The 25,972-nt window shown below is 40.7% G+C and overlaps 1 protein-coding gene across 8 annotated transcripts in view; it reads right to left on the bottom strand.

Moving 5' to 3' along the window:
* Positions 1 to 7,186: 7,186 nt before the first annotated feature.
* Positions 7,187 to 25,972, bottom strand: part of amot (angiomotin) — a 139,973-nt gene continuing 121,187 nt past the window's right edge. For 7 of the 8 annotated variants that reach the window (XM_039826463.1, XM_039826462.1, XM_039826469.1 and 4 more), the window contains 5 exons: positions 21,941 to 22,137; positions 14,925 to 15,053; positions 8,648 to 8,886; positions 8,192 to 8,446; positions 7,411 to 7,544 (listed from right to left, as the gene is read on the bottom strand). In XM_039826463.1, coding sequence (XP_039682397.1) covers positions 7,411 to 7,544; positions 8,192 to 8,446; positions 8,648 to 8,886; positions 14,925 to 15,053; positions 21,941 to 22,137 — 954 coding nt within the window. Of the gene's footprint in view, positions 7,545 to 8,191; positions 8,447 to 8,647; positions 8,887 to 14,924; positions 15,054 to 21,940; positions 22,138 to 25,972 lie in introns of all 8 variants that reach the window. The other variant, XM_039826466.1, reaches the window with a different exon arrangement.

The raw sequence follows: 25,972 nt of genomic DNA, 5'->3' as shown, positions 1-25,972 counted from the left end.
GGTTAAGGGCCTTGCTCAAAGGCACCTCAGTGGTGGTAATGAGGGAGGGACAAAGCGCTGTTCTTTCACTTTCCCCACCCCATTTTATCCTGTCAGTCTGTGGTTTGAACCGACGACCTCCCGGTCACAAGCTCGCTTCTCTAACCTTTAGGCCACCACTGCCCCCTTTCTCAGAGCTCTACACTGTAGTTGTAAGGCTAGATATTGAAATCCAAACTTTAAACAAGATCGTGTTTTGATTGACAAAGAACACAGAGTTTAATTGATTCCAATTGCACATCTTATGGTATTTGGCATTTCCCCTTCTCAACCAGCTAAGAAAAGATCTTTGTATCTTGAAATGTTCTGGTGTGATGAATGAAGGCTCCTCCTCAAAATATCCGTCATTCTATGAATTGTGTTTCAAGGCTGGGAATGCCAACAACAGATACGTAAATTACTTTTTGCAGCTACATTTTAGTGTTTTTACTTGGTTCATATGGTACTGGGCATATGAAACCCATTTAAACCCTGACCAAAATCCAATGACTTTGTGGAGGTTGAGGTCTACCATCAGAAACCTGCAGCGATCCCACCTGATGCATTACAGTTTCAACAAGGTCCACGGTCTACAGTACCAGCATAAAGGATACTTTACAATGTGCTGATGATGGCAAAAATTTGTGGACACTATTGAAAGCACAAGGCTAATCAATAGATTAGCCTTGTGCTTTTCACATTTAAGGATCCATCAACCATATGGGATTGGACTCAAAAGCAATAGTGTACTAAAAATGTGTTGGCAGTTTCAGTCATACCAAAGGATGCATATCTGTGCTAGGAAGCAAAGCAACTTGATTTTCAAATTATTTCACACACAAGGATTATAGATTGATGTAGTGGAGAAAAACACCATTCATTTTGGCTGATGAGTTTAAGTAGTGGTCCAAGTCCTTATTCCTATATAACATGTCAGGTATATGCAGTTACAGCATATCAGTGCATTCCTTATTTAGTCCCACAGTCCTTTAGTGACATATGCCTAATGACTAATGACCCTCTGCAATAACAAATTAGTTGACTTAGCTTCTTTGGTCCAAAAATTGTGGCCAGTGGACCTCTTATAGATTATAGATTAAGGTTAATATAGTTATATTAACCTTGCTGGAAATTTTATATTTAACAACAAAAGCAAAACAAAAGCATCCGATTTTGCAAAGCCCAATTATTCTGGAATGGTGGCTTGATTTAAAACCAACAACACCTGTCACCACCATATCACTCCATGAGTTCACTCACTTAATTCAATTTCTGAAAAAGCATGACTGGCGGTCTTGAAATAATTGAGTCTCAAAATATTGTCACTTATTTTCAACCAAATTCTTGAAACTGGAGGAATGACTTCACCCCTCTTGAAGTTTATTTCACCTGATTTTATGTGATGCCTTTTTAACAACAGGGATGAGTATTAATCCATTGTATTACCTTTGGTCAAAAGCATGATATGTCGATCTGAGAGGCTACGTCTGAAATCTAATGGACGACATTCACAGTCATTTACTATGCATAGTGTTAAAGTGCTCATATTATGCTCATTTTCAAGTTCATAATTGTATTTTGAGGTTGTACCAGAATAGGTTTACATGGTTTAATTTTCAAAAAACACCATATTTTTGTTGTACTGCACATTGTGCAGCTCCTCTTTTCACTCTTTGTTTTGAGCTCTCTGTTTTAGCTAGAGTGAGGCATCTCACTTCTGTTCCATCTTTGTTGGGAGTCGCACATGCACAGTACCAGTCAGAAGCAGAGTATGAGGGCATGCCACGCTAGCAGCTAGGCGAGCATTATAACGTGTGTTACAAAGTGACGCAAGTAAAGGCTGGACTACAACAGAGCAGTTTAGAGCGGTTTGTGAACAGTGTTTTCTGTTGGAGATGGTAAGTCTCTTTGGGGTGGACTTAGGGCTTTTTCACTTTGTAAACCTATAACATGCACACAAGAAGATATATAACACAATAAAGGAAAGGGAAAAAGCAAAAAAGCATAATATGAGCACTTTAAGTAATGCAAAAGTGTCCTAGTCTGATAACTTGTCAAAATGATACTTAATTAGCAGAATTAGTCGACTGTTGCATACATTTCATGTTCACATCCAAACCGATGAATTCAAATCAAACCTTAAGTCAGTTAAATGGTGTCTGCAAATACTTTTCATTGTTTGATTTGAGTAACAAGTCAGATGGATGGTATGGTAATACAAATGCCTGCAATTTTAAATATTCACAATACAGTGTGCATATGTGCAATTTTATGACATGATGTGCATCAGAGTAAAAGATAAATCCCGTCCATCTTCTTCTTTAAGCATGCAAAGTGAAATGCTCAAAGACTTTAAGAGCCTCTGCTATTAGATTGACCACAACCAGTGGGGTCATGGAGGCAGCCAACCATACTGTCAGACTCTCACTCCCCTCTTGTGGCTAAGGCCCAACACAGTCATGTAGTGGGCACCATGTTTCTAAAAACAAAAGAATGTTCTTCATGATACTCATAATCAGCCCTTAGCCTGTTTGGATCTAGTGCAACCTGCATGATGTTTCGAAATCACTTGTGAGGACTGTGCATGCTTACTGACCTATGCAGCACTTTGACTTTAGGTGGCCAAGGCTTCAAGAAGTAAGTTTGCTAGAATTATCCTATTTTTGAAATTGTTGAACCCTTTTCTGCCAATCAAATTAAAGATATTTTTTCAGAATAGAACACAATCTCAGTTTTTTTGTAGTTCTTCCAAAATGCATCTCTGTCAGGAAAATTTACATTTGTTGCTATTTAAAGCAGATGTCACTGTTATATTTACTGCCAGTCACATTACAGTAAATATGTCTGTAATTATACAATAAATATAACATGGCAGTACATATAACAAACTCTGCTCACTCCATCTTCCAGCACAGGCATAAAAGAAGAACACATTTTAGGGCAACATATGTTAGGACAATTCGATAACAAAAAAGGAAAGCTCATCAGATTTAGCAGTTTTACTCAGGGAGCTTTGTGTGCCTGAAGTCAACATGCCACAACAGTTCGCAAACACTAAAAGCCCAGGGCTACTAAGAAGCTAGGTACTTTGCACAAAACATGGAGCAAAACAAGTCTATTACATCAGATAGGCAACATCCTATCTGACTAATTCATTGGCTCTGGAAATGTAACTGTAGTTTTTTTTATAAATCAATACACATAAATACAATACCTAATGTCAGACATTTTAAAGTAATATAGCAAAGAAACACACTCTTAAAAAATAAGTAGTGCAATAAATGCAACAAAAATGTAGCCAATACATTTGGTCCAACCAGCCTCCAGCAACACTATGGGAGTTTACAGATCTCTATGACTGTCTAAGTAACAAGCTGCTTCCTCTTACAGCTAAACCCTTGTAGCAAGCAATTTATAAAAAAAATTGTGTTTGGTGGATTATTTCTCTGTGGTAACAATGCTTTTTGGCAATTAATTGTGTAATACTGTTCGAAAGCCTGTTTAGTTCCCTTACAAATGGTGCCCCATTTGTAAGGAACATACATTTGTGGGATGAGCAGTAACCTGAGTATGTGGGTTGCGCTCATGAAAGATTTGCCAAATCTGCCAATGCCAAATAGCTTATTCTGCCCTTGACTCGTTTGGTGTTTGGTGGATTGGATGATTCTACCTATGGCAGTTGGATCGCAGGGTCAAAGTGTGGTGAAGACGCGGAGAACGCTATGCTGATTGCTGCACCAATAGAGTAACACCTTTTGGTGGAGGCAGCGTGATGTGTGGGGCGGCATCTCCCTCACTGGAAAAACGAGGCTGGTCATCATTGGAGGCAATCTCCATGCAGAGAGATTGAGAGATGAGATTCTGCAACCAGTGGCAATCCCATATCTCCACAGTCTTGGACTGAACTGTATCCTCCAAGATGACAACGCTCGCCCCCACAGGGCAGCGTTTATCAGAGACTACCTCCAGAATGTGGGAGTGGAGAGGATGGAATGGCCTGCCAGCAGTTCTGACCTCAACCCCATTGAACACTTGTGGGATCAGCTTGGGTGTGCTGTTCGTGCCAGAGTGACCAACACAACCACGTTGGCTGACTTGCGACAAATGCTGGTTGAAGAATGGGATGCCATCCCACAGCAGTGTGTGACCAGGCTGGTGACCAGCATGAGGAGGAGGTGCCAGGCTGTTGTGGCCGTGTATGGTTCTTCTGTGCTACTGAGGCTCCTGTTTGTGAAATGAATGATTTGTTATATTGCCAATATGTCTTGTTTCTTCAAATTTCAATCATCCAGTCCACCAAACACCAAACGAGTCAATGGCAGAATAAGCTGTTTGGCATCGGCAGAGAAGATTTGGCAAATTTTTCATGGGCGCAACCCACATACTCAGTGCTGCATGTTCCTTACAAATGGGGCACCATTTGAAAGGGAACTAAACAGGCTTTCCAACGGTATAAGACTTATTGCCAAAAAGCATTGTTACCACAGAGAAATAATCCACCAAACACAAAGTTTAAAAGTGTATGTATGCCCAAAAGCCCAAAATGGCGTATGCCAAAAAAAAATCTGTGTACGCAGTGTTCCCTTTATAAATCAGAGATTACCTACAAGTGTGCGTACGTGGATCAGCCTCTTATCCCGCCCTGTACATGCCCATTTATAACCATAAATAGTCAATGCAAAGCACCTTGTGAATGCTGATCAGTATATGAATGACACTGGCAGTTGTTATACCGAATCATGATGACTGAAATGACTGCAAAAAATGTCTCAGACGTTCAGGAATTGCTGCAAATTGAATTATAATTTCGGTGTGTTCTTCACAGTGTAGGGAAACATGATCTATAGACTACATTTATTAATAGTACGTCCAAAATGGCAGGCATTACGGCACTCAGGGACAGCTTCGATATACCAGACATATTAACAGAACTATATATTATATCCAAACAAGCCTTAGTGATAAAGTTGAAGATTATATATGATATTTATTAAAAAAAAAACACTAAGGTGTCTGACATTTCCCTCTGGAAACAGCTGGTTTCCCCCAGAGTGGTGAGTACCTGTATTTGGACCGGGATGGCACGGTTCCAGCGCGTTGCCCTCTCTACTGGACCCAATTCAGTACATAGATCCAAGAGCACAGCTTTAGGGAATCTAAATCGGTATATTAGCCAGTCATTGTCATGGTCCCTGAAGTCTCTTTCTCTCCTGATTCTTCCATTGGCATAGTCCTCCTGCAGGGCCAGCAGTGCCATCATGCAGCATTACGCACGGGGGTCACCGCAGTATTTATATGTTTACAACAATTTGTGATTGTTAACACCTTCCCTGTTGGTAGCATCAACTAGTGGTATTCCCAACCCCGATATACAATTTGAAGACAAAAGAAAGTGTAATGGCAAACACATTTCATGCAGGTTTTGTCACAAACAGTATTAAAGTTTGGACTGATAACGAGGACATTAAGGGTAACGATTGCACAACGGCTTAATGGCTGTATTTCCAGACTTTGACTTTTGATGATATATGCACAGTATTAAAGACAGGTATTTAGTTATTTACACTGTGTTCTGCCATTATATAATGCTAGGGTATTTGATGCTTTCCTGTATTCCAAGTAATTTTTATTTAAGATTTGAGTTGGAGGTATTTATGGAACAATTATCACTCAGTACAAGCGCAAATAACACTGCTGGATTTAATCTTCATGGTAATGTGGATGATATGGAGTGAAAAAATGTGCGTGAGGCATCAATACTTGAAAATATTACGAGTAATCGTTATTCCCACATTTACTTTCTGCAGTCTGACTTCAGTTCACCACCTCACCATCTGCGTCGCCAATCACTATTTTATCTCCAAAATGTGCGTACACATGGGTCAGAGTTTGCGTGGAGGACCGCACATTCTCCTGTCAAGCTTGTTTTTTATAAATCACAACTTTTGCGTGGGAAGTGGCGTACACACATTTTCAGCCCTGTTTTGTGCTTATGCCACATTTATAAATGAGACCCCTGGTGTTTTTCATCATTAATAATTTGCTTGAACGTAGGAAAGAAAGAAAATGGCAAATGCTGAGCTTCGCAAACATTCCCAAATGTGCTGTTGTGCCATTGGTGCTGCAGTAACTAATGTGCCCCCCCCGGACAAAAAGTAGTGCATTTAAACAAAGCTGTCATACAACAGTGACAAAAAGAGAAATCCTTCACCTCAACTTAAAAAGTTGAAAATAAAACTATATGTGTGTGATATGTATGCTCCATGTATTGAAACAGGACGATTTTAGCTTTAAGGTTTGCCCACTTCTTCTATCTCAATGTTAACTGTCAACTTTTAAGAGCATACATAGAGATTTAAAAAAAAAATTATGTCAACCTCATGATTAATAACTTCCATTTAACCGTCACTGTGAACGAAAAAGCGCCAAAAGCGTCTTACAAAGTTGCATCAAAAAAATAAATATGAGACAATGAACTTTAAAATGTTAAAGCTCCACTTCATATTAACAAATGCATTTAGGAAACTGCTTTTTGCTTCTGGTTTCTGGGTTTTCCTCAGTTAAAGTGATGGTTTGGAGTAATTTCACCCTAGGGTCCTTTGCACCATGACCTCGAGCCAAACACCCCCCCAGAAGCTTTTTTCACCTGGGTCTAACATTGGGCGAGTTAGCGTAGAGTAGCGTTAGCCGCTGAATAGCTTAGCGCGGGGCTAATGGACCCACGTTTGTATCTCTTAAATGACCCCACTAATAATGCGCAGTATTGCAAAGGTCTACACTAGTATATATAGGTTATGCACTCATAAAACGATGGATTGGAAAGTTTGTAAGTACACCAGAAGTTTATGTAAATAACACTTGCCTGCTGGCTTCTGCTCTCTGCTGTTGTTGTTGCTGCTGTGAGTCTAACTGCAGGTAGCAGCAGCAGCAGCAACAGAGAGCAGAAGGAGCAGGCAAGTGTTCATAAACTTCTGGTGTACTTACAAACTTTCCAATCCATCGTTTTATGAAGACTGCATGAACCTAAGACGATAAGTCTAGCTAACTGTCAGCTACCACTACTACGCTTACTCACGCTACTCTACGCTCACTCATCCCCAATTTTCCCCCCAGGTGAAAAAATCTTCTGGGGGTCGTTTGGCCGAGGTCATTGTGGCAAAACCACTTTACGACATTTCCTCCATTCCTTTACTGGAAGGAATGAAGGAAATGTGTAAAAACTCCAGGATAGGCTTAAAGTGAATGCACATGTAAACATAAGTGTATGAATATATCTCTTAGTGTGGGTCACACAGACAGAGCTGCAGGTTGAGGATTAGCCTGGATAATTGTCACTGTGTTTGTCTGATGGAGCTGCCCTCCTATCACTTGTTTTTTCCAGAGGTCATGGGGTCAGATGAGGATCTCCACCATATCGTTGTCCACGTCCTGTTGGGTTGGGTGGGCTGGAGGAGGGGCTTGTTGCTGTGGGTGGGACTGGACGGGGAGCCTCCGCTCCAGGGTGCTGCTGTGAAAAATTGGCACATCTGCACAGAGATGACAAAAACATAAAAGTCTTGTAAATCTCTAAATGTAGGTTGACCTGTATCTGTTATACAGCACAGGAAAAATGTCCTTGGAGATGTTAGGTGTTAGGCCGGGACCATATGAGCTACAATTTATATCACAATGAAGTGTCACATTTATGTCAATGATGATACATGTTGTGTGGGCTTAATTCTAATGTGTTTGTCCTGATTTATTACACCATAACCAGTTAAACATTGTGGACCTCTGGGTCTTTATTTGTGAAACAGATGCTCCTAAACTTTGACTTAAGCAAAGACTAAACATGATCTGGTTCCACCACTATCTTGTGATGTCAAATGTCAAACATGACATTTGAATAGTGGACATTTTCACTTACATTTTAGTGACTACGTGATTAATTGAGAAAATAGTCAACACATTGATTGATACTGAAAATTTGTTAGTTGATGCTATTTAGCATTGGGATCAACTGCTAAACTTACATTGGAGGTGGTCAAAGACTCTTGTGAGACACAAACAACACTTTGGGGAAAACAGTTTTTGCCCGACTGCTACAAGATACTACCCTCTAACTGAGCCATATTGTGGGTGTGATCAGAGCCTTCAGACATATTCCAGCTCATTACAGTGAGTGTAAGTTGACCTGCTATGCGGTCCGGAATGTAGACTGGGCTGGGGCTGGACAGGCGAGCGGGCAGCGTCATGCTCTGCAGCGCTGGAGTGCTGGGCTTGCTGGTGTCCTGACTCTGTCCCTTCTCAGTCTGTGTGCAGCTGTCCCTGCTGCCTGTCTTTGAGTGGCCTGTGGTCATTGGGGTGGAAGAAAGCACCGGTGAGGGGGATGATGAGATTGACTCTGTCCTGAGAGACTCTGTGCGAAATTCAGAACCCAGCAGAACCCCTGGAGGATGAGAAGAGAGCAATTATTACTCGCAAACACAGTAGCACTGTAGCTAAAAGTGATTGCTTATCCACAGTTCTCACCTAGGTGGAACCAGATAATGTTTAATCTTTCAGTCAAGGTGTAGGAGCATTTCTTACAGCTGCTGTTCTTCAAAGTGTCACACATGCTAAATACTCTGTAAGGACTGTAAGTTCTTACCCAGGCTGCCCTTCCAACTGGTGTCCTTGCGTTCTTCGGTGATGGGCGAGCTACTGAGCCCCAGGCTGTGAGAGAGTAGTCCTGAACCGCTGGAGCCAGTGTTGGAAATAGACATAAGTGACTTGGAGGGCCTCATAGCAGATGGCGTATCAGGCTTGATGGGCTCCTTCCTGGAGCGCTGGTGAAGCACCTTGATCATAGCATCTTTCTCTATGATCTGGGCATGGAGATTCTTTATCCTGGATTATGCAGAACAAGAGAGAGGACCAGAATGAAGCATTGTCCAATTTCCCTGGTGGAAGTCACTGAGGTAGTCAAATCAGAAAATACTTTACTGCCAAGTAAGTAACACTTATAAGGAATATGCCTATTACACATTAATATGAAATAAACAAACAATAAATACGGAAACAAATATAAACATAAAACTGTTTGACATTAAGAAAAACACCCGCCAGCCATCCCGTGGATGTAACGATCAACGTATCCTCAGGTGCCAAGTATCTCCAGGGCTGAGGCTCGGCCAGCCCCGAAGATACTCGGCAGCCAGCCCCAGCCGCGAAGTCTCTCAGCGGTGTAAAGTAACGTTACAACAAACCCTTTTGGCTACCAAGTTGAAAACATCCCAACAAGTGATGCTGACATGAAATATATTGTGATATTGTGGTTTTAGCTGCTGGCTAATGTTAGTTTGCATGCTCTCTAACTGGTCAACTACCAATACAAATTGAATCAATAAAATGTTATTATGTGGAGGAAACTGCAGCTATTTTAACAGAATGACATGAATAAATGTTACTAAACTTAACATGGATAAAACTGTTATGGATAAACCCATCTGTGAACAAATATATTTTAATCAGCAATTGTGTTAAACAATGACAACTACAACTCCCATAATCCCACGCTATTTCACTACATCAACAAAAGTCCATGTCCATTATTTTGATTGAGAGACCCCTAGCGGCAGAAAATTACATATTGTACGTTTAAAATAAACACAACATCCAGAGGTGCAGGGATTACCTGGATAGGCTTCTGGTTGACTTTAGGCTAGTAGAATGTATAGCATCCCCAGCTAGCAATGGCCAACTCTCAAACTGATGGTCTATAAAGATTTTATTTACAATATTTATAGACAGTAACAGTTATCATATTCACGAACACACCGTAAGAGCTGACTGAGAAACAAACAACAACAAATCTCATAATGCTACTCATTCTCAAAGACAAACACAACATCCATAAACATCATACACTGAAAGCAAAATTGGACAATAATGTACCAGTTAGCTAATGTTAGCTTCTTTACATTTACTAATTTAATTTACAACTGTTTGCTTATTGTCTTTAATTGATTGTAATGAAAAAGAAGAAAAGTGCTTGATAAAATAAAGGCATAATAATACCTTTATTTTATCAAGGACTTTTCTTTTCTATTTTATTTCATGGTGATCTATTCCATGGTGATCTATTCCATGAAATAGAATAGAAACAGGTAGTATTGCATTTTGCAGCACTGATTTATGGTTATTAGTCTAGACAGAAACTACCAGAAGCCTTTACAGGTAATCTCTGCACCTCTGGATGTTTGGTTTAATCTAATATTAACGTGACATAAAATGTGAACAGGTAGTTTTGCATTTTGCAGCACAGATCCACGGTTATTACACACAAACTACCAGAAGTGTTTTAGGTAAGAAGTCACAAGATTATTTCATATGTACAATATTACCTTGAAACAAAAGGGAAAAGATTGGGACATAAGGATTGGATGAATTTCAGCACTATAATATGGTAATTACCAATTTTAAATGCCAAGGTTTTATCTAATTTGGAAGGTATTACGCTGATAGTATCCTATAATCAACATATTTTACCCCATAATATATTAATATCACCATATTATCATTACCCAGATATACATGTTATCATCAAGCCATTACCTATTCATCTATCTATAAATTGCAGGTACGTCTGTCTGTGTGTTATGCGCATATCTCGCAAACCGACAGGTGTCTTGCTACGGGCACAAGTAAGTGCAGTGCCAAGTTTGACGTAGTTTGGATTAGAAATGCAAAAGATATCGTTAAATATATATCGTAAAAGAAGCACACATTGGCTTTTGCCGCTCTAGCCGCTGGCCACTCCCCCTCTCACGCTGCAACACTGATCTGAGCACAGGGCAAGACCGGACACAGAGAGAGGTGAAGAAAGCAGCGGAGCTTTGGCAGCTAAAATGTGAAATACACCCAGCAGGGGTTGTAGACGATTCTGTGGTCTGTCCCAGGACCATGGTCTCTGGCAGGGACCAGTGGTTACTGCCACTAGGGGCGCTAGAGACACTGGTCGCGACCAGCTCCTCAGTGGTCTTCCCTGTGGTCCCTGTGGTCTGTGAAACAGCTTGAGTATTTTCTCCCCTTTCCTCTCGTTTTGGCAGCACTCTTAGCTGGATAAATGTCAGAGATCACAATCTTTTGTCTATAAAATACACTATATCATATATATTATGATTATTATTGTTATTATTATTGATAATGGAGATCCGTGTGGTCAGGACCAGCTGGTCTCTGGCACGGACCAGTGGTCACAACCACTAGGGGCGCTAGAGACACTGGTTGCGACCAGTGGCACAGCGGTCATGCAGCTTCAAGGGCCCTAAAATGACTGGTCCTGACCACCTCCTCTGTGATCTGTTCAGTTGTTTGGACCAGATGAGTGATCTGTGGAGTGTTTATTTTTAATACAACTTTTCAAGTTTCTCAAAGTGTGAGCAGAGTCACCTTATGTGAGAAGCCATAATCGTCTATCCAATGCTATTGATCACTATTATTCATAGAAATCATAATAACAATGATTAAATTATTATTATTAGTCGTAGTTGTATGAGTAGTACCATCGACTATGCAGGTCCGTGTCTTCCATCATCAATGATTAGGACCACTTACCCTAACTCTTTTTTGAAGAGAATTGAAGATTAATTTTCAATTGGTTTTTCGATCATGCTATGGCTGCATGGCCACTGCCTTTAAACTAATGAAATGAAGTAAACGGATGGTGATTCAGTTCCTGGCATATAAGAAGCCATTTCCAATTTTGATGCCAGGTGTGATCATATTTATCATATGCCGTATGCTCATTCTTTTTTTCACAAGTATTTTTATTGCTTTAGAGAAGATACAATATGCAGTGCAGCATTACAATGTCAATTATAACAAGACCTCTTTCAATTAACCCCATCCCACCCACAACAAACCCTTGTGCTGAGGAAAGGACAGCTAAATAAAAAAATAAAAAAACACCTTTCTTCTATTACTCATGATAGCAAATAGTGTAATCAGTGTGCTTTACAAATCTTAGCAGTTATTAAGAGGGACGTGTAGTAAGTCTTTCAAAGTAAGCCAGTAAAGGGTCCCAGTTTTTGTAAAATGTTCTGGTTAATCCTCTAAGAAAGTATTTGATTTTTTCTATTTTTAGAAACATCATAATATCAGAAAGCCATGTGGAGGCTTTTGGTGGTGTAGATGTTATTAAGGTGACAAAAGCAACAACACTTTCCTTCCCATTGGACATTACAATATCACCCCCTTTTACCCCAAACACGGCCATTGTAGGGTTGTAGATCTAAATCAAAGGCTTCATTTAAGACCTTAAATATTGAAGCCCAGAACTCTCTCAACCTGGAACATGACCAAAACATGTGAAGTAAATCTGCTCTGTCCATTTGACATCTTTTACAGATGTCATCCATGTCAGAGTATATTTTGGCCAGTTTAACCTTACTGTAGTGCATACGGAGAAGAACTTTAAACTGAATCAAATTCAAATTCACAAGAAGAGGTCGCATTCACCCAGCTTAGAGCTCTGTCCCATATAGCATCTGATATATTTGAGGAATTACGTACAGTTTACGTGATCAGACTCTTTTTAGATTTGAGCCATCTTGTGTGTCTTTGACTATAGCCTAACTGAAATGTCATTGAATATAAGCCCCAAATGTATAATAATAATAATAATAAGAAGAAGAAGAAGAAGAAGAAGAAGAAGAAGAAATAAATGTAATAGTAATAGTAATAATAGCAACTCTTTATGTATGTGTGTGTATATGTATATATATATATAATTCCAACCCATTATTTTATGTTTATAATCTGTCCTCTTCCTTGTTTTTGTTTTTCCTATGTTGTCATGAACTTGTTTTCTATTATGCAGGCCACAATTGACATCCTGGCGAGATTTGAGGGTTTTCCAGATTTTATCCAGAGGAAATCCTTTGAACGATCAGGTGATCAGGTGCTGGATCAGTCAAGATGATTCGATTGTTACTTTTGTTACTGTACTGTGGGCTACTTAAGTTGAATTTTTAATTGAACTTTTACATTTTTGTATTTCATTTGATGTTGCTTTGTCAGTCAACTCTACATTTTTTCCTCCACTACATGTATTTGACTTTAGTAAATCAAGATTTGATATAAAGGGTAATGTGACAAGCTTTTAAAATGCAACACATTGGTAAAGTTTAAACCAGTCAGGAAGACAAGGACCTGCATAGTCGATAGTACTACTCATACAACTACGACTAATAATAATTTAATCATTGTTATTATGATTTCTATTAATAATAGTGATCAATAGCATTGGATAGACAAACAATTATGGCTTCTCACATTAGGCGATTCTGCTCACACTTTGAAAAACGTGAAAAGTTGTATTAAAAATAAACACTCCACAGATCACTCAACTGGTCCAAACAACAGAACAGATCACAGAGGAGGTGGTCAGGACCAGTCATTTTAGGGCCCTTGAAGCTGCATGACCGCTGTGCCACTGGTCGCAACCAGTGTCTCTAGCGCCCCTAGTGGTTGTGACCACTGGTCCGTGCCAGAGACCAGCTGGTCCTGACCACACGGATCTCCATTATCAATAATAATAACAATAATATTCATAATATATATGATATAGTGTATTTTATAGACAAAAAATTGTGATCTCTGACATTTATCCAGCTAACAGAGCTGCCAAAACGAGAGGAAAGGGGAGAAAATACTCAAGCTGTTTCACAGACCACAGGGACCACAGGGAAGACCACTGAGGAGCTGGTCGCAACCAGTGTCTCTAGCGCCCCTAGTGGTTGGGACCACTGGTCCGTGCCAGAGACCACTGGTCCCAGGACAAACAACAGAATCGGCTATAACCCCCTCTCAATACACCTTTGAATAAACAAACGACAATTCCCGAATTTAAGGACGTTTATGAATCCCACATATGCAAAGCACAACCAGCTATAGACAACAAGTGGCAGGCAGAGCGTGATGCCACTTATAGGCAGGCTACCAGACACTGTTTTTGAGTCACATCATTGTCCATGTTTGGTGGGATGGTAACCTGCACGTCACATGCAGACGCCACATGCAGAATGCTTTACAACAGCGGTGGGTGGGGTGGGGTGTTACCGCCTTTGACTCTTTTCCTGCTTCCAACGTTAGCTACATGATTGCTGGATATACCAAACTTACTTTTCTTCACTTTCCTGGAGCATGGGCGGATAGCTGAAAGGAACATCGCGACTGTTGTGTGGAATAAGGTTGGCGAAAAAAAGGTGCTATGCTTTTCCGTGTCTATTTTTTCGCTAAGAGGAAACTCAACAAGAAGCCATTTGCCAATACTAAATATCAAACAAAAGCCAGGCACTATATAGTATTAAGTTGCTGTGAGCTGTAGCCTACATTCACCACTTCTAACCAGAGGCAGAATATAAAGTAATCTCGGAGATTATTCATTCACAGCGCTGTGCAATGCGAGAAAATCTCAGAGCGGAACTGGGCAGACACAGCACTTTTCGTCAGACTCACCCCGGGTTAATTAAGTATACTGCTAACAAATAACATTAGCCAAAATACCCCATGAATCAAATCCCCTACTACATCATTAACTGTCAAGCCTAAACTAAACCTGTATGGAAATTAACACCTCTGCGGAAATGTTAAATTCGTTAACAAACCAACACGAGACAACACCGTTATCTCTCTCTCTCTCTCTCTCTCTGCGCGCACACACACACACACACACACACACACACGTGTTTTCTGAAAACAAATCAATGAAAAAAAATAAAAAATAATAAAAAAAAATATATATATATATATATATATATATATCTCACATAATAACCTTCCAAGGTTAAAGTAATATTTACCAAGCTGTTATTTGACTCTATGCATTTATATTAATATGCCCAGGTCTCAGGGAGGCTGCATGTATGTGGAAAGTGCTTTACCTGCTTTCCATGTCCAGACAGCGCCGATTGGCCATGAGAATCTCCTCTTCTTCCTTCTGAATTCGAGCCTCCACTGATGTGTCGTAGCTGCTGCTGGGAGAGTGGCTTATCACTGCTGCAGATGTATCCCTGCAAAACAGGACGAGCCTCCATTAAGGTTTTTTCAGAGGGAAGCAATTGATGTGCCTGGTAATTAATTTTCAATGAGAGGCTAGTGGGCAGGTAGGGGGGCACGGGCAATTTGACAGGTGGAGCTACAAGCGGGCGCAATCTCTTAAAACGGTTGCGGTCGTGCTCGTCTGTAAGAGTTCAATTGTGTTTAACTTTTTCCTATGCAAGCCATCGGCGGAGAGCAAATCAATGAATGAGAGACTGATTGTTGTTGTTTGTGAGTTTCCCTAAAATAAATAACTGTTTAGAAAACGGTTATCAGGACATAAACAGGAATGTTAGGGTTTTTGCATGTCAGAGCGTTGGCACAAGACTGGATGCTAACACTTTATGATAATCATCACTAATAAATTATAAATTGATAGTTAATTAAACTTTAGTTTATAGTATTTTACTGTTAACAAACAATGAAATGATGATTTATAATGTTTACTCATTATTAGTAATGTTATAATTTGTTATTTTATCATTAGTTTAGTTTAATATAAAATAAAACATTTATAAATTTAGATCATTAATACTTGTTAATACTTTGCTTCTGCTACATCCATGTGGAGAAGACGCCAATTTAACGAGCGCAGTTAAACGGTAACTCTGGCCAAATTTTACGTTAATCTTGATCGCTATAAATATGCTAGTACAGTCGATAGAAGAAAAAAAACGAGCCGAATCGGTGCTAATAACACGGAGCTGCTGCAGCTACATGCAGAACTCCAACTTGGCTAAAACGGCAGTTGTGGGGAGATAATCTAAAGAGTGCCCTTGTGCCTCTTAACAGACACAAAATACAATTCAAATGTCTGTACAACATGAACAGGGCCCTTACGTGACAACAAGATGCGTTTTCAACTCAGACATCCTGCCAGTAGCTAGCTCGCCCTGCTAGCTGCCGTCTGGCAGTCAGCCAGGCTTCGGTGATAATCAACACGCAGCAGTTCCGTGTGTAGTTGTAGCTCATCCATTTTGTGTGTGATCAATCTGGCGTTGGTGAGTAGGAGGCTTGGCGATCTGTGTGATAGTTCCCTTAGCTGGGCTAGCAGGCCCGCCTGGCATCCTTGCTTCTCCCCGCCTTCGTCACCTGCCACGGCCGACAACAATCCACCGAGCACCCACTGTTCTGGCTATGTCCTCCAGAGGACAGTTATTCTTACTCCAAGCTTCGTCCCTTGTGAACACTTCCAATCTTCACTCTTCACACACTACGCTCCGATCTGCACACTACTGTTTACCTTTTGCTGCTACAACTGAATTCCCATGGGACTTCAGCGTGAGACTACAGCTAGCCTTCTCTGCTATCACTGTGCAAGCCACAGACATAATCTGGTCCGTTTCCATGTAGTTACATAGTCACTGATATGGTCATAACCACTACAGTGCTCAATTACCTATTTTTGAGGGGGGAAATAAACTACTGTTTTTTGCTGCGAAGGCATGACCGGTCCTCTAGAGGACATCCACCAGACCAGCGGGCGCTTGTTGGATTGTTGTCGACCGTACCAGTAAGAGATCGCCACAGCCAAGACTCCTACTCACCAATGCCAGATCAATGTCACACACAATAGATGATGCAGCTGGCAGCTAGCAGGGCGAGCTAGCGGCAGGATGTCTGAGTTGAAAATGCATCTTGTTATAATAATAATAATAATTAAAGCTGCAAGCAGCATTCGACGGACCCTCGCGCTTGCGCGTTCCTTGCGACCGTGCATTTGCGACTCAGACACTGCAAATCGTCACCAATGAAAAGGGAACTCCCTGCTGAGTTCAATGATACCTCACACAAGACTCTACCTTAAACGGGACACCAGTTATGAAAGGGGGCGTAGCTTAAGCATAGGGGGCGGGCCAAACCATCACCAATGAATAAGGAACTCTCTGCTGAGTTCAATGATACCTCACACAAGGGTCTACATGAAACGGGTCATAAGTTATAAAAAGGGGGCGTGGCTACATCATATGACCACGAGGTGATAGGCACTTGTAACCAGTATGTGTTACTTAGTACATTGTGTACTAAGTACAGTGTGAGAAATTAATAATAAAGATTACTGTACAGATTGGATCAGACTCACAAAGAATTTAGAAATGGTGGGAGCCAAGAGGATGTGTGACGATAGTGAAATAAAAACAGGACATGGCTGTAGATTTTGACTGGATGTCAAAAACAAAAAACAGAGATTAGAGTGCCCCACGAATGATGGATTTCTTCTTAGATTTTGCATTGCTCAGTGAAGAATATAATGGTCACTTTCTAAAAGAACTTGTACTGCAAGACAGTCTTCTCTCACCTAGAAGATGTGCACTTCCTTCTGTTAATGAAATAAATGTACATATTTAGTACATATTCAAATGCTGTATATTGGTTATAATTTATTAAAGGGGTGATAGAATGCAAAACCGATTTTACCCTGTCATAGTTGAATAACGACAGTTCGGTGGGTAAATAGGACATACATAGAAGCTCAAAATCCCATTGACACCCCTTTACTCTGAAAATCTCATATTTTGAAACTGCTGCTGAAAACGGGCGAATCTCAACAAAGCTAGTTGCTTACGTAAGCATCTCAAAACCTGTAACTTTGTCACGCATGGGTGTATTAAGAGAACGGTCACGCTCCAACATTTACATAGGCTACACAACTGACCTGAGATCAGGTAGTCTTCTGAATCTAGGTCGCGCAGATCTATGCTATTGCATTGCTTTACGAAAATGGATGACTAATTGCAAATTTTGTCCGACTGTGTGTCGGAGTTCAGCGGCCGGTGCTGCCTGTGTTGTTGCCTCGCCGCCTGGCCTGCCTTCCTTCACAGGACCCGGCCTGCTTGTGAGCTCGATTGAGCTCCGTTACGGCTGGCAGCCCACAGCACTCCATACCCGCGCAAAGTCACCCTTTTTTGGGCTAATGGACTACCAAACGTGGTAAGAGATTGCTGGTGTAACAAGCTCGCTGACCGCGCTCTCACTCTCACACACGGGCCATTTAGCTAGCTAGCTGGAAGAGGGGAGCTGCAGGCCCTGGAGCTCTGTCAGGGCAGCGGCGTTTGGTAGGCCATTAGCCCAAAAACCGGTGACTTTGCGCGGGTATGGAGTACTGTGGGCTGCCAGCCGTGATGGAACTCCAAGTACCTCAATATTTCGCCGTGAAAGCATGAACTGTCCTCTGGAGGACATCCACCAGACCAGCGGGCGCCTGTGGATTGTTTTCGGCAGCGGCAGGCAAGGGAGGCGGGGAGGAAGTAGAAGGATGCCGGTCAGGGCTGCTAGCCTGGCTAAGGAAACTACCACACATTTCGCCACTGCAGAGACTCATATTCACCAACGACAGCACACAAAATGGATATATATGCTACAAATACACATGGAACTGCTGCGTGATGATTATTACCGGAGCATGGCTGAACACACTCACTCATCCCAGACGGCAGCTAGCAGCTAAGAGGGAAGGTGAATTTAAACAATGGCTAAGTTGCTAAACGCATCTTGTTGTCATGTAAGGGCCCTGTTCATGTTGCACAGACATTTTAATTGCATTTTGTGTCCGTTAAGAGGCACAAAGACACTCTTTATCTTATGCCCCCATAACTGCCGTTTTAGCTGAGTGGGAGCTCTCGGCATTAGCTGCAGCAGCTGCGTGTTGCTAGCACCGATTCGGCTCGTTTTTTTTGCTATCGACAGTACTCATATACATATAGCGATCAAGATTAACGTAAAAATTGCCCGGAGTTCTCCTTTAAAATTCTTTTGTCTTGTTTTTTTTCTCATCTAGCATAAAGGGACTACAACTTTCATTCTGTTGTTGTAGAATAACAATACATGAATCTTGAACCTCATATGAGAGGCATCAGTGTCTGAAACAATGGCTCAGAGAATGAATAAATGCTTCATTTCGAACATGTAAAAAAAAAACACAATAAAAGCTATAATAACAAAAACACAATATTAATTTACCTTGTCCGAAAAGGAATAGGAAGAAGCAAAAGCTTACCCACCCGTTTTCCCCTACTATAACAATAATCCTTGTGAATGGCTTCATATTTATATAATATCCTATCTTTAACACGTTCTTTACAATTTGCTACATATGTATATATGCACACACTGCAAAAAAGAAAGCATACATATTTACAAATGTATATATTCACCATAGAAATAAATAATGTAAATAAAAAATAAAAAAATCTGTGAGACACCTGATGAAAACACTCCTTCCTCCCTGTACCTTGTGAAAACCATAGTTTTGTAAGTTTTTTTAAACTGGGTCATGCTTGGACATTGCCTTAGCGATTCTAAGTGAGTGAAACTGTTCCACAGTTTCACTCACTTAGAAAGACTTAGAAAAAACTTACAAAGTTTTTAACAGATACAGATGTTTAAAAAAAATATTTTTGAATATTGCCAGGGAGTAGGTTGTTTATTGATTTATACATTATTCGTGCTATTTGAAAATGAACCAGATCACTGAATTTGAATGTTTTCAACTTTAAGAATAGTGAACTTGTGTGTTCTCTGTAAACGGTATTATGGATCTATCCTTATGGATCTATCCTATCTGCTTATTACCGACAGGTATGCATATTTATTACCAGGGTGCGATCTGTGAAAAAAGCAGACAAAACAAAACATGCAAGAATTAAATCCCCCTTTCAATACCACCGTGGATATAGTGTCACTCGGCAGCCATGTCAAAACACTTATTTATGAACATCAATATCCATTGGAAAATAATCTCCAAATGAAATAGCACTACATGGTGTCAACATAAAACACAGCGCTTTTAAGTTGGAGAGCTGAGTTCACAAAAACAAAATACTTTCACCCAGGAAACACTCGCTCATTCCACGGGAGTTTTTTAACCACGATCTTTTTCCTAAACTTACTTACTAGTCATCTTGCCTAAACTTAACTCGCCGCATAACGCTCACATTTTCTGGCTAAACTCAACTTCCATGGCCCCTGAAAGGACCGTCATCTGGCGCTGTCTGTAGCCAGGTCACAGTCACCTATTGGCGGCTAAACAACTGCCGCTGGTAGCTGGCATCCCGGAGCTCTGTAGCAACTAAATACAACTAGCAATGTGTTCACTTTACAGCGCTTTACTTTGTTTAACTTTACTTCTATTTTAGGTTTATCATTTATATTCTATTGGTGAAGTAGCATTGATCACTTTGAGGGGGGGATAGGCTACATTTTGTCTCCACCGGGGATAAAAATAAGTCAGCAGAGGCAGGGATATATAGACCAATAAGGTGTGAATCCCACGCATCCCCGATAGAAAAATCGCACTCTGTTTATTACTACACAGTAAAATAACGAGTTTCCGGGCGCCCAGATAGCTCAGTTGGTAGAGCGGGCGTGCATATATAGAGAGCTACTCCTCTACACAGGCCCGGGTTCGACTCTGGCCTGTGGCCCTTTGCTGCATGTCAGTCCCCCTCTCTCTGCCCTTTCATGTCTTCATCTGTCCTGTCAAAATAAAGGCCTAAAATGCCCAAAACATAATCTTTAAAATAAAAAAAATAACTAGTTTCCCTGCGGTAGGGGAGTAGACACAAACTCAATCGCCAATCTATCGACAATCAATCTAATCTTTGCGGTACAGGCGGGACCGGACACACAAGCTGCAGGAACGGGCGGGAGCAGAACACAAACACTGCGGGAGTGGGATTAAGAAAGAAGTCCCACGCAGAGCTCTAGTCGACACCATCTACCTGTATCTCTACTTGAGTACTATTTTTACAGTTAATAACATGATTTTAGTTTTGGTTAAGTTTAAAGATAATTTGTTTCGGTTAAACCGCCTTTTTAATTTGCACATTTCTGAAGTAATAGTATCCAGTAGCTCCTTTGAATTTCCCCTAGAACAAAAACTATTTATCATCTGCAAATAATACTTATTTTAATAGTTTTAAAACCTTTCAAATATAATTTATTAAAGAAGAAACAATTGTGGACCCAATACTGACCCCTGGGGGACGCCACAGGCAATGTCCAAGCATGATGATAAATAGTCCCCCAACTTCACAAATTGTCTCTTGTAAGTTTTCACACAGTGCAATACTAACCCCCTGATCCCAGACCGTTCCAGTTTATTGGTTATTATTTTATGATTGATTGTGTTGAAGGCTTTTTTCAACTGCATACTGTTTGTGATATATAGCATTTGTAATCTCCTTAAAGGGGTGATAGAATGATTATATAGGGTATTTTACACTGTTCCTTAAGGTCTCCTAATAGGGTATGTAACATTGGTTGGGCTGAAAATTGCCCGAATGCTATTTTATTAGGCCCTTAACTACCCTGTGAATATGGCTCTATTTGGAACAAGAGCTTTTCTTCCAAATATGGTATGCTCATTTATATTCTGAATGAGCTACGTGCTGATTGGTTTGAGCAAACTACATAGAAACACATGGGAGACTCTCATATTTCAGACACTGCAAAGTTATACATTGTTTATCGGGCTATTCCATTACAAAATTCACTTCTGAAACTTTTTTATGCGAGAAATCAACTATGTAAAGCTCAAATGTGGGCCGCTTTACGAAAATGGATGGCTAATTGCAAATTTTGTCCGACTGTGTGTCGGAGTTCAGCGCCGGTGCTGCCTGTGTTGCTGCCTCGCCCGCTGGCCTGCCTTCCTTCACAGACCCCGGCCTGCTATGAGGTACTTGGGGTGTCAATGGGATTTTGAGCTTCTATGTATGTCCTTTTTACCCACCGAACTGTCATTATTCAACTATGAATTCGGTTTTGCATTCTATCACCCCTTTAATTTAATCAATTAATGCCAATGAAATTGAGCAGATTGATCTGAATAGAATTTTTAATAACTGTCATGCACATGTACCTCTGAGTGGCGACAGAGGCAGCGGCGTCCAGGGCAAATTGCCTCATCACGCTCTCCTCCAAATACTTCTGCTCCCATTTGGTCATGTCGGCCTCCAGAGCCAGGATCCGCTCCTCCTTCTCCCTCAGGTGCTCCATCAGCGCTGTGGCGTTGTACTCTGATGGGACTACACCACTGCTTTGAGTGCCTCCCTGACGCTGGGAGGGTCGAAAGAGACAAGAAGAGGGGAAGCAGAAAGAACAAGGGAGACAGAACATAGGAGAAGAATTCTGTCATTTGTGGATTCAAAATTAAATATTTTGTTAGCTATGCTACCTTACAAATGTAGGCATTTAAAGATTATTTTTTGGGGCTTTTCTGCCTTTAATGTTTGACAGGACAGCTAGGTGGGAAAGGGGAGAGAGAGGGGGTAGAGTTTAGATTCTCTGCCCGCCCCCACCCATGGGTAGTGGAGCAATACACAACACCAATTACAAAAATAGAAAACACAATATAATAATAATAATAATAATAATAATAATAATAATTTATTATTATTATTATAATCTCTCCGATAAAAGTATGTTTTAAGAAGGGACTTAAAGGAGATCACTGACTCAGCTGACCTAATATCCTCTCGTAGGTTCCAGAGCCTCGGGGCCTTGACTTAGAACGCTCTGTCCCCTTTAGTTTTTAGCCGGCTCTCTGGAACAGACAAAAGACCTCTGCCCGAGGATCTCAAAGTACGTACCGGCATGTACGGTACCAGGAGGTCAGAAATATACATAGGTGCGAGGCCGTGAAGAGCCTAAAGGTCCCACAACATGGTGCTCTTTGCATGCTTTTATATAGACCTTAGTGGTCCCCTAATACTGTATCAGAAGTCTTTTTCCCCAAATTCAGCCTTGGTGCAGAATTACAGCCACTAGAGCTAGTCCCACAATGAGCTTTCCTTAGTATGTGCCATTTCTGTGTCTGTAGCTATTGAGGAGGAGAGAGGGGTGGGAAAGGTGGAGGGTGGGGGTGTGGCCTTGACCAACTGCCACTTTGCTCGTTTGAAAGCCATGATGTCTCTCTCCTTATGACCTCATAAGGAGAAGATTCCAGATCGGCCCATCTGAGCTTTCATTTTCTCAAAGGCAGAGCAGGATACCCAGAGCTCGGTTTAGACCTATCGCCATTTCCTGCCACTGGGGGACCATAGGCAGGCTGGGGGAACGCATATTAATGTTAAAAAACCTCATAAAGACAAATTTTCATGCCATGGGACTGTTAAAAGTGATCAGTAAAATCTTAAAATCTATTCTAAAACATACTGGCAGCCAGTGTCGAGAGGCTAAAACAGGAGGCAAAAACACCATGTCTATGAATAATGTGCCCATGTATAAAGAAAAGAAAATTTGTCCCAAAACTGACCCCTGCGGTACAACATCAGCAGAAAATGTAGAGACATAGTTATACACAGAGACACATAACCTCCTATTTAACCATTAAGAAGAGAACTATTCTAAAGCTGTACCAGATATCCCCACCCAATGCCTCAGTCTGTCTAACAGGATGCTGTGATTGATCGTGGCAAAGGTCCAGGAGTAAAAGGATAGAGCACATGCCATCATCAGCAATTTAAAAGGTTGTTAGTGACCTTAAGCAAGGCAGTCTCAGTGCTGTGATGCTTTGGAAAACCAGATTGTAACTCTTCAAACAACTTGTTGTTTTCTAGTGCTGAGAGAAGCTGCTTGGATACTATTTTATTTTTAATATAAATAATATATATATTATAAATAGGCTTTTTTAGCAGTGGGTCTACACAAGAAGTTTTAAAATAATCAGGGACACAACCATTTGACAAGGAACTGAAGCAAACAAGGAGATTCCATTACTTTTAGTAAAAACTTTGGGGGTATCACATCAAGTGGGCTTGAAGACACATATGTGATACCGTTTGTAAATGTTCAGCCATGGTAATATGATAAAACTGATTAAAACTGTGTTGATGCTAGTGAAGGACATCAGGATATGAGGGATCGGGGGTAATAGACACTTTAATTGACTCCACTTTGTCAGTAAAATAAGATGAAAATATTTCACACTCATCACTTTCAACTGGGGCACAAGGAGGGGCTGGATTTACCAGCTGATCGACAGTCAATCAAGGATTATGTTTATTGGCAAAAATTAGTTCTCAAAAATATTGTTTCCTCGCATCCTTTACCATATTGTTGTAAAGGAATAATTGCTCCTTCATAATATCATAATATACTTGGAGACTAGACTTTTTTCCATCTGCGCTCAGCTTTCAGACATTCTTTCAAGTGCGGATATTGTCATTCATCCAATGTTGCTTTCTTTCTGAGGATTTAGATCTAACCTTGAGAGGAGCCATACTGTTCAATGACAAAAAGCAAATTAATTAAAATGATTGACCAGATCATTGGTGTGAGAGTTATCAGACAAATGTTGGCTTTAACTATCAAACAGTGCACACAATGAACTTTGAGATGCTTTGCTCATTAAGGATGCGAGCACACGAGAAGCGGGGAAAGACAGTTTTGAATACAGGTGATTCACAGGTAAAAACTATATGTGTGATCCGATACAGTCATGTCCAATAGGTCCACAGAAGTTATATTTACAGCCAGGGTAAATACAAGGTCCAATGTATGAACACGGTTATGTGTTTGTCCACACACATAAAGTTAAAAGAGGTGGTGATGTTTAAAAAATCAGAAGCATGGACATTAGTGGAATCATCAACATGGATGTTAAAATCCCCACAGAGAACAACTTAATAATTTAAAACATGAGAGGATAAAAATTCTGGGAGTTCTCTTAAAAAACTGCCAGTTGGTTTTAGGGGGCAATAAATGACTGCAAATATGATGGGATGGAGGCTGCTGAGTTTACTTCAAAGGAGGAGAATTCATCACAGGGGACATTCACGAGGCCACCACAACGACCGCTGGCCCTGGGTTGATTAAAACTGACATTGCAATATTATTTTTCCTGCGATATAAAAAAATATATGAATTTTTACCAGATGACATGAATGGCTGTTTGGAAATAATTAATCATTCTTGAATTACTGGGGTGATTTTATAGGGTAGTGCATCTGCTTTGAAAATTTAAATTAAAAATCTTTTCTTAGAACCATCCTTTCTTGAACTTTAATGCTATACAAACACAAAATGACGTAGTCAAATACACTGGTTGACTCACATGACACCATTGTATTAAAATTATGATTTGGTTGTTAGATAAATTGATCATCATTGATTGTGATTTTGAAACCTCTCATTTAAAGAGCAAAACAGCACACCAAATATCCAAAACCATAAGCCTTTCACTCAGTTTCCAATTGCATAAAACACTTTTCAAAACACTAAACACAATTCTCTACTTAAGACACAAAAATCTGACAGGAAGTGACTTGCTTTCCTTTTCCAAACACAAGCAATCAAAATGCTACACATATTCACCAGGGGCATGTTCAATCTCAAAAGTAGCTAGGTGTGGTTTGGGCGTAACGTGAAAATAACCAATCAGAGCGTCATCTCACATTCCCTTTAAGTGCAGGCGCGCTTGTTCCGTGGCGGACTGCTATTATGACGGCGGATTTGCCGGCGATGTTGCTGCGGCCCCTCGGGCGCATCTCCTCAAGTCTGGAGAGGATTGCTGCAGCCATGCAGCGTAGGCCTCCAAACGCACCACCTGCTCCTGTTGTGCCCCTTCCTCCTCCCCCCCACTCCATCTCCGTCCACCCGCTCCACCAGGAGCGCATCGCGCATTACTCCCGGACCAGATTCCGCCGGAGTGTCCAATCCCGCCGTAGTTCAACATCACGTCTCCTTAAGTCCTCTAATGTTTCCTCATTTATGTCCTCAACACATCCATGATTCATGGATGTGTTGTGTAAAACACAACAAGCCACAAAGAATGCTGGGACTTTTTGAGGATTGTACTGTAAAGTGCGCTCCTGATCTATCCAAACACCTGAAGCGCATTTTCAGTAATATTTTTCTTTGTAATTATGTATGGTTTTCAAAAATGTGAACT

The sequence above is a fragment of the Perca fluviatilis genome, chromosome 16, assembly GCF_010015445.1.
Source record: "Perca fluviatilis chromosome 16, GENO_Pfluv_1.0, whole genome shotgun sequence".
NCBI classification, from domain to species: domain Eukaryota; kingdom Metazoa; phylum Chordata; class Actinopteri; order Perciformes; family Percidae; genus Perca; species Perca fluviatilis.
Note: the sequence above shows the minus strand (reverse complement) of the source record. Positions and strands in the feature narration are given on the sequence as shown.